This window comes from Cyprinodon tularosa, unplaced genomic scaffold (assembly GCF_016077235.1).
Source record: "Cyprinodon tularosa strain WSP-4 unplaced genomic scaffold, ASM1607723v1 ctg26, whole genome shotgun sequence".
In the NCBI taxonomy this organism is placed as follows: domain Eukaryota; kingdom Metazoa; phylum Chordata; class Actinopteri; order Cyprinodontiformes; family Cyprinodontidae; genus Cyprinodon; species Cyprinodon tularosa.
In genome coordinates, this window is record NW_024038961.1 from 538,959 (window position 1) to 557,247 (window position 18,289).

An 18,289-nucleotide genomic window follows, 5' to 3' on the forward strand; every position below is an offset into this window, starting at 1 on the left:
TGTGGGCGAGGAGGAAGGGAAAGACGAGGGCAGGGGGAGAAAAGGGAATACTCTTGTTAGAACATTTCAAAACTTACACAGCAAGCAAGAAATCCTTATTTTAGCCTAATTTTAATTCTGTGCTGTATTATCTGTTCAACAGAAAGCAGAAACATGATTTTCTAGGTGGAGATACTTAATTCTAGACATACTGACGATATATTAGACATAAAATGTAGCTTTCTTTGTTGCCTTCGGGATTGTTTTCTTTTCACTCATACCGTCTTCAAAAGATAAAACATATAAAGTAAATAATAAAACAATATTTGCTTCCTCATAACCTACAAGCGGTCTAAAATGTCTCAGCCCAGTCTAAATTAGGAGCTGGAGGCCATGTGTGCTTTAACAAACTCAGTGAATCACTGTAACCACCGAGGTGCTCTAACTATGTAATGTATGTCTATGCTTGGGAAACTGCAGCATTCCAGATATGAAAGCTGCAGCTTAATAACAGGCCTGAACTGGCTGCCATATGCCCTCTGGACTGGAATATTTTGTCTGCCAGTAAAAACAAAGCAAGATGTAGGTAATTTCCTTTGACATTTGCAACTGTTCTTTGTAGCTCAGCTCTTTGAAGAAAAAAAAAGAAGTATTATTTAGTTTGGCATATTAATAGTTTTCTTCTCTGGTTTATTCACTTTGCAGGTGAGCATCAGCTCCTCCCTGGGTGGTTTGGAGATAATGTCTGAGACTGGAACAGCTGGGACCTCCCTATGAACTCAGACATGTCATGTCAAATTTAATCCAGCAGGTGGCATACTAGAGCGCAATGTGAGACAGCCTTCTTCCTTTCCATTTTCATCATATAATGTAAAAGATGCACCACATCTTAAAGTTAAGGGAATCGTTTTTGGTCTTTTAAATGTTTTTGTTTGTTTTGTTTTTGTGGATAATTTTCAGTTATTCAAATAGTGAATTATAAATAAATATAAGATATATTAACTAAAAATATAGATATATATTTTATATTCTGGTAACTCGATGCTTTATCTGCATTTCTCTTTCCTAAAATGTAGATTTTGGCTTAGTGGGGGGAAAAAAAGTCAAATTCGTGCCAAATTGGAGTTTGGCCCTATGACCACAAGGTGGCGACATTGCAACGTGAAAAACGCAAAAGTGGCCTTTCTTGGCCGGGTGAGTGGAACAATGTGTCCAACGCCCCACAAAAGCTTTTCATCCTGCCTCTCTAAAAAAAGACAGTGGAAAATACCGCATCTTTAGTTCAGCATGCAATATAACAGGGAAGGGGCGTTATTAGGAAGATCTCACCCATTTGAAATACTTTTTTTTTAACTTATCCATTAAAGAAAAACAACTAATCATGTCCTATTGTATCCTTTGATAAAGTGAAGAATCCTCTGTCCGTTGAGTTAAGGTTGACCATCATCATGGAAGTCCCAAACAAAAACCAGTCGAAAACATCCTCAAGCAGCTGGGACCCAGGGAGGGGAAAAAAGCTTAGATCCATCACAGAGAAAGAGTAGACAATCAAAACTTACATTGGCATGTCGTTAGGTATAAAGTTACTGCAAGCAGCAACAGAATCCGAGTATCCACAAAGCTGAGCATGTCTAAGCAGACATGCAGACTCCTTGTGCCGCAGAGCCCCTGACTTTAAACCACCTTTAAGCAGGCATACAGTTGTGGTGACAAGAGTTACTCCAAACTTTGCAGATGCCTGCTGCCGTGATGCTAGAATAATAAAGATCTATCAGGCCTATTTATATGGCAGGAGGGTCCCTGGTCTGCGTGTCAAAAGTCGGCCCGTCAACCAATGAGAGAGGAGAAACCCAATCTGACTCCCATCCCTCTGCAGTTTGGAGGCAGTCATGTAGTCCTGCATCTCCCTGCCTTTTCCCCTCTCCAACAGAAAAGAGTTTGGCACAAGCTTTGGCGATGATGACGAGTGCAACGTTTTAATTAGATCCATTCTTTTTGAGGACGTGGACAGCGTCGAGGTTTATAAGGCAGAGGAAGGCCTAACTTTACTCTTTTCTTACAGAGCGTCGGTGCGGCGACCAGGCCAGTGCGTAAAAGGGCAATGCGCGCTGATTTGTGCGTAAAATGCGCCAAAAACACGACGAGGGTTGGTGGGGATGTTTTACCACCAGGAAAAACTTAGTCAACCTCTTCTCGGATTCTGGTTATGCTTTATGTTGTTTTATTTTTTGGCGTTATCTGTTTAATTCTAGACCGGACGTTTGCGTCGTTACGCACGGAGCTGGAGTCTTATTTTGTAGTTGATTTAATTGACCTGAGATGTAAAGTGTTTTGCAACATTTAACCATTTATCTCAGGAATATTTAACCTTCAACTACTGAGCATTTTATATCAAGTCCACTTAGACAAACTTGAGTTTTTCATGTTTGGAAGTTTAAATAATAATACCTTTTGAGAATCAATGCAGCTTTCTCTCTGTTATAACTCTGTCGGAGGATGCAGTGTCTCATGCACAATGCTGGGAGAAACTTCAGAGTAAATGCAGATGTGAAGAAGAACTACTTTCCCTCCTTCTTTTGCTCTCTCTTTGTGCAGCTCTTTCCTACCCACATGACCAGACATGTTATAGGCTTCACTACCACTCCAACAATATCCAGGGCCCCATCAAGCACTTTACAGCTCATTCCAAGTCATAGACTGCTGAACAAGAATAATTATGTATATTTTGCAATTATGGCCCCTTTAAATAAAAAAAAAAGCTCAGATGCTGTGATTTGGTCACACCTTTTTGCCTAGACACAGTTTTTGTAATTGAAAAGATGAGGTAGTCTCTTGATTATTGTCGGTATTATCATCCCCTCCTACACCTAATGGAGAAGATTTTTCTGCCTGAAACCTTCTTACTCAACCTAACATCAATTCAGCTCCAGAATGCTTTTCAAATTATACCATTGACTTCAAAGACGGCTTCTGTGCATCAATGTCTCCCAAACGAACGTCTCAGATTTACTTGTGAAAATTATGGGAAGGTTTCAGACTTTGTCATACCGGTCACATTCCTCTAATAAAAACCTATATTTCTGTTATTGTATTGTTTTCTGCCCCCAACCTTTGTACTCTAAACAAGGCAATTGAGGGAAAACCCTTTTGCAAGATTTTCGTTTGAAGTTTTTGCTTGAGTTAAACCTGAGAATTACAATAAAAAAAGAAGGAGAAGAAGAGGTGGAGCAAATGAGATGAAATGTGTTTTGAAGATGGCAAGGCTCTCAGTCGCTGCAGAGCTTTACTGAAGCCCTGAAGTGGGTGGAAGAGACCAGACAGACAGCCCAAGGAAATAAAGATGGCTGAAAAGTTCCACATCATCAGACTTCAGAGCTCTTTGCAGAATGAATACTGTACTACTTCACTCTTTTAGAGTGTTTGAGATTTAAAACAAAAAAATATAAACAGATTTGAGTGGCTGTGGGGAAAAAAAAATCTCCAATAAATTAATGTAATGCTTTTGTTTTAGACCACAACAGGTTCTATCATCTAACTTTTCACAATAAATAAACAATCCGACTTTTCCACTTTTATCTTTTACAGTCCTGCAAACTGAGCCTGCGTACAGATCCTTTAATATTCACACTTTAAGCTTCATCCTCACTCACCTCTGTCTCGCTGTATATCTCATAATTACGCTGTGAGATAGAGATGATGCAGCACACTTATTACATATCATGACTCTGATAAGGAACAGCAAACTTAAATCAGCAGGATTAGTCATCAGATCAAATTGAGTGATAATATCAAAGAGGTAAAAAAAGAAATGTTTGATGTTATCTTGTCTGCCTGTGGCTTTGGAAAGATGCAGTGTTATGTACGGTAGTCACACTTGAAACAAACTACTGTGTGGATAGAAAAGTGATGGAGGAAGTAGAAGGAATATTTCCATCTGTACCTAAAAAAACACATTCCTATTTGCTGAAGAGGGAAGACTTCCTAAATCCCTATCACAGCTACAAAAAGTGTTTTATTAGTGTGCTAGGTCAAAGACCACTCAAAATTAATTAAGTTTAGTTTTTAAAATATATAACAACAGAAAATCTCAAACTAATATGCATTTTATTCACCTCCATCATCAATAGACCACCTGAAAGACAAACTCTAACATTTCTTTGCAAACTGCTACAGACCAGTAGGGCTAAACTGATAGCAAGAACGTTAGATTTTGGTAAAAAAAAAGAAAAAAAAGGAAGAAGTCACTAATGGCTTTGGTTTAATCTAAATTACTAGATTGCAGCTTTTCAAGGTAGTTGCTCCAGCACAGAGGTTCTGAAAGTGGGCCCCCATAGAGGGGGGACTTAGAATTGGACAAAGTGATCCAGAATGTAAACTGTAGGAGAAAAGGAAACCAGTCATGGTGCGAAAGGCATTGATATTGAAAGGTTCATTGCAGTGCAAAATAAATAAAAATGTTGCAAAATGCCGTAGAGCATTAAAAGGGATTATATATATATATATATAAAAAAAAAAGAAATCAGCAATGTCGATAGTGCAGATATGATGTTCACAAATCTAATGCAGAGTCTAGGTTAGAGTTTTTCGACAGTGCAACATTTTGATCACAGTTGGGAAATGCTGTTGCAGAACCTGCTGGACCTGCATTAATTGCTGCGAAGCATCTGCCCAGAGGGCAGCAGGGAGAACAGTCCATGGTGGGGGTGTGAAGGGTTATTGATGATGTTACAGGCTCAGGACACACAGTGCTGGGATGAAATGTCTTTTATGGAAGGAAGAGGAGCCCTGATGATCTTCTCTGCTGTTCTCACTACTCTTCTCACTTTCTCCCAGTCTGAGGCGCTGCAGCCTACACACCACACAGTGAGACAGCTGGTCAGAACGCTTTCTATGGTGCTTCTGTAGAAGGTGGTGAGGATGGGTGGGGGGGGGTGGGCTCTCTTTATCCTCCGCATGAAGTTCAAGTGCATCTGTGCCCTTTTGACCAGTGAGGTGGTGTTTAGAGCTAAGGTGAGGGTGTCTGTGATTTGCACCCCCAGGAATTTGGTGCTGCTCACCACCTCTACATCTGAGCTGTTGATGAGCAGTGGAACGTGGTTAGGCCAGTTTTTCCTGAAGTCAATAATGATCTCCTTCATCTTCTCCACATTCAGGATCAGGCTGTAATAAATGCCAAGGCAAATAACTTGGCAACCACCGCCTTAATGGAAGGTAAACCTCTTTAAGGTTTTTGTCAGGATTACCCTTCATTTAGCTCCATCCATCCTGTACTTGCAGAAGAAAGAAACACTTCCACAGCATGATTCTGGGGATGCATTATCAGTGCATTGTATAGCTTTTACTTTCTAAGGCGATCTTGTTTCTTTCCAGTTCATGATTATTCTTTCTGTTTACTAGTGTTTTCCAACAAACTACTGAAGTCTGTTGAATAACCACAAATATACCTTTCATTGTTTTATGTTCAAAGTGCACAGGTGGACTAGGGGTGGGTATTGGCAAAGAAGTCACGATTCGATTCGAATCACGATTCACATGCCACGATGCGATTCTATCACGATGCATCACGATACTTGAAATATTGCGATGCATTGCAATATTTTCACTGAACACTGTAGTAAAAGGATACAGCCCTTACCAGTGGCTGACTGGCTGGGTATGATCTGGATAGTGTCTTCAATTGATACATAACTGAAAGCAACCGAATTCATACATAGCTGTATTTATTGAAATGACTTTTGGAGGTGTTGCCATGAAAACAAATACTGGACAGAAATATTACTATTACCGGCGTGGACACACTGACAAAAAGATCTTAGGATTCATCAAACTTAAAATAACAAAATAAGGATAATCAGTGCCGTTTACATGGCCTCAGTGGTCCTTCAAACCAATGAAACGAAAACATTAAAATGTTTCAACTTGAAAACTGAAATGATAAAAAAAAAAAAAAAAAAAAAAAAAATTTTTTTTATTTTTTTTTTTTTTAATAATCGATTCTTGCCTTCAAGAATCGATGCAGTAGATCACAACAATTAGAATCGCGATGCATCGATATGACGATTATTTTGCACACCCCTAAGGTGGACTCTGTCTGCTCCACTCATAGGAATCTGAAAGAGCTTAAGCTGTTATCTGCCTTCTGTGAGGTTCTCAAACTCATGTGCTGTTTAGACATAGGAAGGAAATATGACACAAAGTAAAGAAAAACAATATGGAGAGGAGGAAAGATTATTTCAAAGAAAATGTAGAGTATTTATATTGTGAGATAAAAAGTAGCCTCTCTCCTAAAGGCACTAATTAAAAGGGGCACTGCATGTGCACACAGTGGCAGACATGCAGGGGCGGATGAGGTTTTTTAAATTACAGCCTATATTCCAGGCGCTTCTTTTAATTCAGTCTCCTTCATGAAAACTCTAAAGAAGCCTTCTTCACAGGAGAGAAAGTGTAACGCTCTTTCTGTTTTATCATATCTTTTGATCGTTCAACAGATCCTGGCTTTTGTTCTGATGTTTACTGTTAAAATGAGTTATTTTTCAAATTTTTCCATATCACTGATCATTTACCGGTTAGTATTTCGCCAAGGTGGCATTTAAAATAACGGCAAAAAAAACGCTGCTGTTTAGAAAGGAAAGAAAAAGTAACGCTTTGTTCAAATAAGATAATAATACATTGAGTTCCTGTTTTCAGTATCACACCAACTCACTGAAATGTTTGTCTTTTGTTAGTGTTTGTTGTTTGCACACTACTGCCTGAACAAATGCTGTAATTTAAATATCAGCTGGAGAGAAATGGATCTTTAAGATGTTTGCTGCACCGACTCAAAGGAGCTCACAGTTCTCTGATGACAGAAGAAAACTGGAGGGTCATTATTTAAAGCTGGAGGATCTGAGTCTGACTGTGAGTTTATGTCGGCGTGCAGATTTATTGTCAGTTATCTGTTTCTGTGTGGACTCAAGGTAATGGCCAGGATAAGCCCAGGACAGAGCGAGTGGCTGCAATAGGAGGAACAATTAATTTAGATTATATATGCTTTTTAAATTCAAACAGTTCACTCCAATTAATCCCAAGACCAGCTGCAACACAGATAAGTCGTCCTTTTGATTAGAGATCAAATTTGTTAAATTTTGCTTTAAATCTCTTACTTTATTTAAAATATTATACAGTGTAATAATATAACCATGTTCAGATTACATCCAGTCCAGCCTGATTCTAACAATCATAACTGCATAACCTTACTGTTTCTGTTAGATCCTTAACTCTTCCAGTGGAGTGGTGGCTCACTCCCTCAACATTTTACATGATAATCCCCAAATTATGAGCTTTGACCTTGCATAGAGCTAAAGAAAGTGGGTTCAGTTGATGGTCTTTCTTTATACACTGCAAAAACAATCTAGAAATAAGTAAAGATTTCTTAAATTAAGTGTATTTACCCTTAATTTGAGTAGGTAAGTAAGAGGAGCTGCCAATGTAATGAGTATTTTTACTCTTAAAATAAGATCATTAGATAAAATTCACTTAAAATAAGAAAATGCAATTGTTCTTTCTTATTTTAAATGTAAATTGTCTTGTTCCACTGGCAAAGTGTCTCACTTACCTCCTCAATTCAAGAGAAAATGCACTTATTTTAAGAGAAATTTACTTATTAGGATTGAAATTTTTTTGCAGTGTATATAAATCTATATATATATATATATATATATATATATATATATATATATATATATATATATATATATATATATATATATATATATATATATATATATATATATATATATATATATATATACACACACACACACGTATATATAAATATATATATATATTTTTTTACTTTGAGCTCATTCCAGCCTCTGGCAGATCTACAATCTGCAGCTTCTTGGTCTTTGCCATAAAGTTTTGAATATGAGCATAAAATAAATTGGGTTCAGTTGAGTTAACCGGAGAGAAGCAGATAAGAAAAAAAAGTTGAAGGTTCATTGATTATCTTAAGTTAATATGATTAACATTTCACTTACTTATTAAAATAGATTATATTGAATTAAGTTGGTAGAAACCAAAGTAATCCTAAGAGTAGTGGCTTGTTTTTCTAATGATATATCACCCTGTCATGGCCTGGTTAATCTCTTTCAAACCATTAAAGTGACATTGGTGAACATTCTCCTTTTATAATTTCATAGAATGCCCTTGTCCTATTAGTACCAGTTTGTGTAGTTTTATCCTGCAGAATACTATTTTTTTTTTCAATGCCTCTGGTTAGTTTTAAAACAAACACTGAAACACAACATCATATCATTTTTGACATTTTTGCACAAATGACTGTCAATTCAATTTAAATTAAAAAATATTTTATTAATGCCAAAAGCTAAATTCAGGTTCCAGAAAGAAAAAAGAGAAAAGACAGAACATTGAAATAATACATAGGGGGATTCAAATCTTTCTTCTCTTTTTGGCAGATTTAGATTGGACTGATGTATTATAGCGGTGCAAGTTGCAAAGTTCCTTTGGAGCAGGAAGGTCCTGGGTTCAAATCCTGCAGAAGTTCCTTCTTCATGGAATTTGCATCACTCTCCCTGTGCAGGGACTCTATCTTGGCTCACCTCTCAAAGTAATTTCTCTTGGCCAAAGACTAGTGGAGCTGGAGTTGTTCTACTTTTGAACCTAACAATTGCCCTTCATAAGAATATTGGGATTTGATATCAGCTAATGTAGCCTGTGCACTTTTGAGTTAGTTTGAGTGATTTTAAACAACTAAAATGAGCACAAACAGAAATGGACGACTTTATCTGACTGTAGAATAAAAAGGATCTCAGGAGGCAATGTGCAATTTTCTGCAAAAGTAAGAACAAAGAATCCGGACAATTTATTTAAGTGTGCTAAGATAAGCTTTTAGCCACGAGAAAATACCTGTATCCTAATTTAGCCATGATTTTTTAAAGAGATTTTAAAATGTCTAAATAAAAATGATGTGTATCAAGTAGATTTGTCTTCTCAAATAATCAAACAATGTATTGGATACAGATTCTTTTAGAAATATAGCCTTTTCCTTAGCTCTTAGTGATGTTTTGCAGTGGCTTCCCTCTTCTGCTCTATATGAGGCTCCAGGCACTGTTAATGTGTGGAAAATGCAGGCTGGGTTAAAGAATTTGGATTACTGGTTGGCTAGACAGGCCTGAGCGTATATGAGCATGCTGAGGCCTTTGGTGGAGTTCATCCTGCTGTCTGTCTGTGCAGCAGCCACAGTGGAAAGAAGAAAGTAGGGGGATCAGGGAAAAACAGACTTGGATTTTAAGGAGGAGCCACTCAGTCAAGTACCTAAAATTATACATGTCAAATTTGTGAATTGTTATTCTAAGTATGCTTCCTCTCCTTATAAGATTTTCATATACTGTAAAAGCAGGGAGTGTGAAGTGGGGCAGAAATATAAATATCTAACATAGAGCTCCAGTTGGAGTGTTGAAAATCCATGAATCTGACTGAATACATTACTAAATTTAACTCTAAGAGCACATTTTAAAGTCTGTTCAGACCTCCCAAATGTCTTCTTCTCTGTATGCAAACTAAAGAGATGGGAAATAAACAAAATCATCTCTCAAATAAAAAAAAAGGAAATGAAGAGAATAGAAGTGAGAGCAAGGCACCTCCCTTAGAGGGAAGCAGTGCCTGTGGTAGATTTGCTTCTATGTCTAAATGACTCACAGTCTGGTCAGCAAAGGCATAATAAACGTTACAGAAATATCCCCACACAATGTCACCAGAGTCCACGGCAGGCAGTTAATTGCTAGATAGAGCTGGGCCGTGGTTTGAGAGAGAGAAAAAAAAAGTCCTGCAAATCTAACTGGGAAACTATTGGACTGCTACAAACAATATGAACATGTAAAGAGGGAATGATTGGTCCTCTAAGCACTGAGTAACATCTGAACTAAAAAGCTGGGAAAATCTTTCCTAATAGTCCTGTTAGTTTTTCTGTGGTTGAATCTGTCTTAGCGTAAAGCAAAAATCAGAGATGCAGTAGGAGATCTTTTCTGATGCATTTTTTACCATGTGACTTAAAGATCTCACCACAGCCGCTTAGCAAGCGGTGAAATAGAAGGTCTGGAAATAAAACTACAATAAATGGTCACTGCTACAGAGAGAAATCAATGAATAACTCCAACCAATCACAAAAGATGGTCCCTTGTACACGATTGGTTCCTGAGGCGCCAATAATGGTCGTCTGCTTGTCCCTCCCTGTGTGCGTACCCTGACACATGAACGAATCAACCTCCCAATGCTCGTGCAGGACACCACTGTTATGCTACATTCGCACCTAAAGCAGCAAGAGCAGCAAAAATGTGCATAATACTTCATTTTTGATGCTTGTACAAGTGTAGTTCTGATGTGCGGCTGAAGCATCTTTGCTAGGGTGACCAGATTTTGAACAGGAGGACACTTTTTCTGGGGGGCCGCTAACTGGGCTGGGCCTCAGCAGAGAGCCATGAGCTGCCCTTCCTCAGCTGGAGGAGGGGGGCTGGGGACCGGTAAGGCAGGTGGGGGGAAGCACAGGTTCGCAGGTGTCCAGGCTACCATCACCGGGTCAGGTTCGGTCGCTTCAACCCCGACTGGCTCCCTTTTTCGACTATGTGCTGCACTGTAGTCGACCAAAATTGCTGCTCTGGTGGAAAAAGTGGGTCTGATGCGTGTTGGGCGGAGCTACCCTGTCCTTTTTTTTTGCCTGTAACAATGGCAGATATATTTGCTGTGATCAGTGGGTAAAAATGAGTTTGAATCTATTTTGAAGTGAGAAAATCCACCTGAAAACATCGTCGTTGCAGTCAGTTCATCCAGATTACCATCCTGCCTTCTAATATTATTTCTGTCGGAGCCGCTCAGACCCCCACATTAGAGTCCTGCACGGGTCGAGTTTTACCAACCCGCACCCGCCCGAAACTGTTAGGATGACTACCGAACCCGACCGTCACCTGCGGATATCTTCAATTCAAATCCGAACCCGACCCGACCCGTTGATATTTAACCCACAACCCGACCCGTTAACACATCAAGTAATAGGCTATAGTACGCTGCGCTGCAGAACAGCGTCATTAACACTGCAGCAGACGTGTATGCACTGACTGTGGCCTTTTTGGAGGGAAGCCCACACTACCGGCAGGGCTTTAAGCTACAACAAGGGTGACCCCAGTGCCTGATTAATATAACATTTCTGATGTCCATAACAACACACACGCATAAAAAAAAAATCACCAACTACCCGCCCGCACTAAAAAAATATCCACCCGACCCCCGACCCGTTTATTTTTATTTATGTATTTTTCACCCGCAAAAGAGCATTTTAGCGGGTGACCCGTCGGGGACCCGCGGGTACCCGACCCGTTGCAGGACTCTACCCCACATACCAGCGGTGAGCTGTCACTAGGAATCCCATTCAACCCATTCAGCCTCCGGTTTACCACAGCGGAGGCGACCAGCTGGAATGCGCTTTTCATGGACGTAATCCAAACTGCAGGCACCAGGATAATAAAAGCGAACATGTTTTGCTGGATTTCTGCATTTTAAGTTAATTAAGACATTAATAAACTGTTTCAGAGGAGTGATCATAGCGCTGCTCCTACTGATCTAGACGCGTCGCAGACAGCATGTGCGTTCATGTGTTTCGAAGGCAGGGTTTCACGGGTTGATCTGAAGGGAGAGGCATGGTGTGTATGTTCAAATATATAACTTGCTGGAACCTTTTTTCCAAGATCTCCTACAACACCTTTAATGGATAAATAACTGAGCAGAATCTAAATAAGAAAAACTGTTTGCTACCAGGGAGAGGGTTAAATTTTAGAGCCTGAAAGCTAAAAATTGCTACCTGAGAACTAATGCTGTTGTTAATCGTATTACGAGCAACAAATATTGTGTTCCCTTTAAGTGATTTAGAGGGAGGGTAATGATATCCAGCAAGAAAAATGTCGTAAGTGAAAACTACATGAAAAGAAACAATTGAAACTTATGTAAACCTCTCCATGGCATGATCCTGCTATTACTGTGTTTTGCAGTTTTCCAGGTGATGTGCAATGTTAGATTTCTACAACACTTAAGTCTTGGGGTCCGTTTTAAGAAACTGGTTTACTGAAAATTCTTACGTTTTCTAAACCTTAAAGTAAACTCTAAACTCTGTGTTTTCTGGTTCACAAAGAGAGTTTCCTCAACCTCTGTTTCAGTCACCATAGTAACATTCTCCCCTGAGCTAACCTGGTCAGTAGCAGGTTTTCTTCAGTAAACTCAGAGTGTCCTCTGTCCCTGCTCTCATTACAGCCAATCACGTTGTTTTATTTCTGACATTGTCAGATTTTTGTCATAGTTTTGTGTATTGAAATAATCATTGCATGTCTGTTTGATGAGGATCTTATTATAGAATGATGGGCACTTTTTTTCCATCATTCTTGTCCGTTTTGTTATGTATTAGTTTTACTGAACATGTATTCCTGATATCTGAAAAAAAAAACTGTTTTCCTTGTCAAAATTACCAATAAAAAAAAAATGAAATTCGTCACATCTAGAATAAAAATTCTGAATGTCTAGAAATTTATTCCAGATCTTCATGTTCCTATTGTTACTGGTCAGCATTTGTATTATTTTCGCTATGAAGAAATGCATTTCAGATATCATTCATACATACATATTGAGTGAAGTTGATAAATGTCAAAAGGGCCAATTAAAATGTGTAAACATTTCTAGGTATATAAAACTGAATTCTTACTAGTATAATTTAGCCTTTTTTATTTTCTGAAATTAAGTTTCTGCATTCAGAAAATATATTATATACTATAGGAGTGTGATTTTGATCAGAATGATTTTTATTTTAGTAAACTACAAATTGAAGGACAGAGCGGAGAGTTTTTTAATAAATTTAAAAACTGCCTGCTTCATATTAATCTGCACATTAACTTGAGCAATAATCTTCTCCTTTGCTATCTTCCTCTCCTGTGCAGATGTAGCTCTGTTTCTTTGTCTTTTAAACACATTCTCCATTTTTTTTAATGTCTCTAATTAAAACCTTGAGTTCCAGTGGGGTGAAATAGGCTCTTCCTGTTGTCATGGTGACTCGTCGACTCTACAATCCACTGATGATGGCTTTTTAAACTTGATATGCATGCGCTTAACTCTGAGTGGACGTCTTAAGAGTTGATTGAACTAATTCAAAACAGCCGTTGTGAAACGGAAAACTCTTAGTTCCCGAGCTTAGGCTAAAAAATCTGAGTTTTTTTTTAACCTGCTTCGTGAAATGGACCCCTGATCTTCAAAGAATCCAAATTAATTTTAATGAGTTCAATTGTGTTAACAGAAACAAATTGCATGTGCAACAAGTGCATGTGCTGAGGATAAACAATGTCCATTTGAGTAAGTAATATAGCAAACAAGTATGGGTTTGTTTACAAAACAGGCAATTTCTTCTTCCATTACTGAAATGTTTCCAGAAAGTTAGACAGTTCAGTGCAGGCTAAAATGATTTAACGACTCCCTTCTGCAGACGTATTTTTCCAGACTTTCTAACGTATTAAAATATAGACACAAAAAACTGCTTCCACAATCACTTTGAGAAATTACTTAGCAGGTGGTTGGTTTTTACATTTGTAGTCCTCCTCTCATAAATTTGTTTAATCTGGTCATTGGAATATGATCTGCATATTCATAAAGGCTATCAAGCAATTCAATTTGCACCTACTTTAAAGATAAGTATTGCAGGTGCTAACAAGTTTGCATGTTTTCACAAGGCAAGCAAAGTCTATAGCAAACATAAATAGATAGCAAAAGAGAGAAAAGTACACTGTAGTGGCATATAGATTATTAAATACATAATGAACATGAAATTAAAAAGAATGTGAAATAATAATTTAAAAGACAAGATGATAAAAAAAACTGATAATAAAATGATTGATAATAAAATGAAAGGAAGTAGGACTAAAAACTGAACTAACAATGTTTAGAAAGCAGAGTCAAAGGATACTAAGCAAGTACATTTTTAATCTGGATTTAAAGCAGCTTAAGATTTCAGCACTTTTATAGTAGTTTTCTGGGAGTTTGATCCAGATTAGTGGAGCATGAAAACTAAAAACAGTTTCTCCGTGTTTGGTTCTGGTTCTGGGTGTGCAGGGCAAGCCTGAACCAGAGGACCTCACATAAACTTTCTGGGGATCAGACCCTTAGTATTTTGTACCAAATAGGCCACAAATTTAACTGTGGTTCTATTTTACTAGAATGCCTTTTCATATATTTTTACCATGTTCTTTACAAGGTTTTTTTTTTTTTTTAAACTTTCTTCTAGCACTTGAGGTGTAGATCTCTGCAGCTCCCCCAGAGAACACATGGACCTCTTCATCTTCATCTGACCTGTCACTTTAGGTGGATCACCATGTCACTGTTGCTTTGCCCTTTTAACTTACAGATGAATGATTGAACAGTTCTCTAACCAAAGTTTAACTCTTTGCATAGTGTTATATAATCTTTTTCTTTATGGTGCTGTTCCTGAACAACAAAAGCATTCACGCAGCATGATACTGTCATCCTGTGAGGATGCTCATATCGGCGTGATTTCCAACAGGAAGTGTTTTATATTTATTAAAAAAACAATAATATAAAAGGGCAAGAATTCAGCTTGCTCTTTGGATCAGAGCTTTTCCGAACAAAACAGCTTTTGTTAAATACACAACTACACTGTAGTTAAAAAGTTGTTGACTTCTAAAGGAAACTGATCTGATTTTATTTTATTTAGGGCAATCAGAGTAAAGAGGACTGTTGACAAATGTTGGACAAACGCTTAAAAGCGATTATTTTTCTTTTGCTGTATAAGCAGGCTCTACTTTCTCTTTTTTTGTATCGTTTATGAGAAAGAAAATGAAATTCAAACTATACAGAATCTATTTTGTTTTATTTGACTTTTTAGGTAAAGCCATCTTCTTTTCTATAAATCTTTAAATATTCTGCATATCAAAATATCATTAAAAAAATTGTGGCTTTATTCCTTAAACTTTTAGGAAGAGAACTTATATGAGGTAATGATCCGTAGCCTACTAGTCCTAATGTTTTTTGAATATTTGAAAATAATTTCCATAAAAGGAAGAAAAAACGAGAATATATTTGTGTTACAGTATAAATAGGATCAGCTGTAGTGCTGCGATCGGAGAGAAGTAAGAAGCAGTCTGGAAGGTGTTCAGTGAGTCAGATCTTCTCTGGTGTTTCAGGGGTTAAAACTGAGCTGAGTTCTGGAGAGAGAGGAGAAGGCTGAAATCGTTTCCACATTACAGCACACATGAAATGAGTTCAGCTGTCTGAACAACCTCTCTCTCTCCCTCACTGGTTGGTTTGGGGTAACTTTAACACAGCTGTATATCATTACACGTCTGGGGGGGAGGGGGGCACAGGAGGATGACACACAAGGAGCAGTAGAGACGATAAACTTCATCCATAACCAAGATAAAACATACACACTTCTGATGGTTATCAAAGACATAGCCTAGAGCAAAGCAACCCGAGTTGTGGAAGTTGGTCCACTATAGAATAAATACCTTAATAAGCACAGCTGTGTGACTTTCATAGCTCCTCCCATCATTGTGTTACTTTAGCTCCACCTCCTCCAGATTACTCTGGTTCCTGGACTTTTGTGTAAGTTTTTAAGGAGGAGGAAAACCTGTTCTCTTCTGTAATTCGGTCTACATTAATACGGCAAGCTTTGATAGACACCATTTGGTAACAAGAAATAGAAGATACTGTTTCATATATATATTCCTTTTTATGTGATCTTCCTCTCAGATTATTTCCAAAAAAGCCAGCCAGATGTGTTCCTGCAGGAAGGGTGATTGATGACACCTAAGAGCTCCAGAATAGAGGTCAAAGTTAGAGAGGAAGGGGATAAAAACTTTCTGTGAGCGCTTGAGGATTAACATATGCCAGCCCCTTTATGTCTGGCTTCTCCCACCAAAGGAATGGGAGCTACTTAGAGAAATACTAACATGAAACCAGACATCTTTTTTTCTTTCACAGGTATTTTCTCTGTAACCAATATATTAATGATTATTATTCTTTCTATAATCCATGAGTGTCAACATTAAATGATGTGGAACATTTCAGCATTTAGTGCTTTTATAGCATATTCACAGTTGATGTTGTTGATCTGTTTGAAAGGCCAGTGAGTTTCTTTCTTTGTTTTTTAGGAGGATCTCAGCGCCTGGCTTCACTTTACACGGCTACAGTTGGTGTGACAACAAGGAAGTAAAACGAGTCCTCCAGACCTAAATGATCCACCAGATGTGGGAGAGGAATACAGCTGGATCCAGTATCTTCAGACAAATTTGTTGATCGGGGGTGGGGGGGTTCTATCTATTTCATGCTGCAGTAGGATTTTCTGATTAGATATGATTAGGTATATTTTCTGTATGGATTATTTTTTACTTCTTGTGAGGATGGGGTGGTTTGAACTAGAAGTAGACCGTCCTGCAAACACAGGAAATAAAGGCAGTTAAAAACTCTAGCTTTTAAGGCAACCATGAAACAAATCTGAAGCTTAAGCTTAAACCCAGCCTATGATTTGTAGCTGGACACTCAGGCCCAGGCTTTTCATTTAAATCCAGCTCCAAATAGGACGGAAGTAGAGTTATAGGATGAAACATGAGTGTTAGACTGATGGATGTTGCTGGTAGTGTCTGAAACTTCTTAAGCATCTAGTGATGCATTTACTGACTTTGGCTAAATTGCATTTGCTTTTAGTGAGGAAGACATTTTTTCAGTTTTCTATTGAAACTAAATTGACATTATTTTACCATATTTACAGTGGACAAATATAGCACAAATTTAAGAAAATGGAACAGTAAAAATTTTAAATTTTTAAATTAAAAATTACTGTTGTTTGGATGCATTGCTGCAGGTGGGACTAATTCACTTCATTCATGCCAACTTAAATAAACCACATTATCATTTTGCCAGATGGAATAGAACAGACCTTAGCCTTAAGTTGTGAACATAAAATATGTTACTATGAGTCACCAAATATGTCATGTTGCACAGTAGCGTAGTTTGTAGCACAGTTGCTTTGAAGCTAGAAGCAGAGGCGTAGGCAGAACATTTTTATAAGGGTGAACAGGCAATAACCAATGTACACTGAGGGGTGGCCGAAACTGGATAAACTCTGGGTCAATCTACACTGTTCCAACAGGAAAATTAACGAGCAAAACATCCATATTTTCTAAATAAAGACAAACTATACTTTCCTACAGCCTATGCTAACAAGTGGACATATATATATTTAAACAATAAAATTGTTATTTATCTATGATTTCATTGAAGACTCCCAGATTGACTTGCAAAGACACATTTTCTCTTTACCCCATAATACACAAAATGTCGTTTTGAAAAGAGCATGAATTCTGAATTCATCATATTTGATGTTAGTATACTGATGTGTATAATTAACCACAAAAAATCAAAACGTTTTGAATATTCCACTTGAGAGTATTACTGCTGCCCCCATCTGTATTAGAGGGAAAAAATGGTGGGAGCGGGCACCTGGCCCCCCATCTAGCTCTGCCCCTGGCTAGAAGGTCCTGGTTTCGATTCCTTACCCGGGGTCTTTCTGCATGGAGTTTGCATGTTCTCCCCGTGCATGCAGGGGTTCTCTCTGGGTACTCCGGCTTCTTCCCACAGTCAAAATAAGGACTGGTAGGTTATCTCTAAATTGTCCTTAGGTGTGAGTGTGTGTGTGTGTGTGCATGTCTCTGTATTGTCCTGTTGCCCATGGACTGCTGAAGATATGCACAGGCCCCAGACCCTGATGGAATAAGCAGGAGAATAATGGATAGATAGATGGGTGGAGTCAGTAAACTGATATACAAAATTCAGGTACTAAAAAAGGGTTTAAAAATAATTTATGAAAGACGATCTAGAATAAAAGACCTTTTGAAGGAGTTTGAAGCTTTGTGGCACTAATCTATTGCTTGTTTCACACATACCTTTCTGTCATGTAACTGTGCATAAAGCCTTTGTTTTTATCTACCCTACCACTGCCTACAAACTTAGAACTGGTTCATAAGCTTGGCTTATACCATGGAAATGGTAATAGTTGTGCGCTTGTTTTCCTCTGACATAAATTTCCACAATAATTGATAAAAAAGTACATAAAACATGGTAGAACCAGTGTGAGGTTGCAGTTAAAGTTTTGGAGCGGTGATGTCAAAGTTTAGACTTTAATTTCAGTAGAGCTGCTTTGTTGTGAGTGGAACTCATGCTTTGAAACTCTCTAATGTAGCTGAATTGAAAGAATTCTCCAAAGCAGTGT

General features: G+C 38.0%; 1 protein-coding gene and 1 long non-coding RNA gene across 4 annotated transcripts in view; one reads left to right on the forward strand and one right to left on the reverse strand.

Annotated features, from left to right (window-relative positions):
- The window catches only part of col1a2 (collagen, type I, alpha 2), an 18,148-nt gene extending 16,400 nt beyond the window's left edge, over window positions 1–1,748 (reverse strand). The window contains exon 1 of the mRNA XM_038288774.1: window positions 1,539–1,748. Coding sequence (XP_038144702.1) covers window positions 1,539–1,608 — 70 coding nt within the window. The 5' untranslated portion in view covers window positions 1,609–1,748. The remainder of the gene's footprint in view (window positions 1–1,538) is intronic.
- LOC119785889 overlaps window positions 1–16,850 on the forward strand; it is a 17,245-nt gene extending 395 nt beyond the window's left edge. Inside the window, exons 2-4 of one of the 3 annotated variants that reach the window (XR_005281109.1) lie at window positions 460–565; window positions 685–810; window positions 16,173–16,850. This is a non-coding gene — a long non-coding RNA (uncharacterized LOC119785889). The remainder of the gene's footprint in view (window positions 1–459; window positions 566–684; window positions 811–16,172) is intronic. The other 2 variants (XR_005281108.1, XR_005281110.1) reach the window with 2 other exon arrangements.
- The last annotated feature ends 1,439 nt before the right edge of the window (window positions 16,851–18,289 follow it).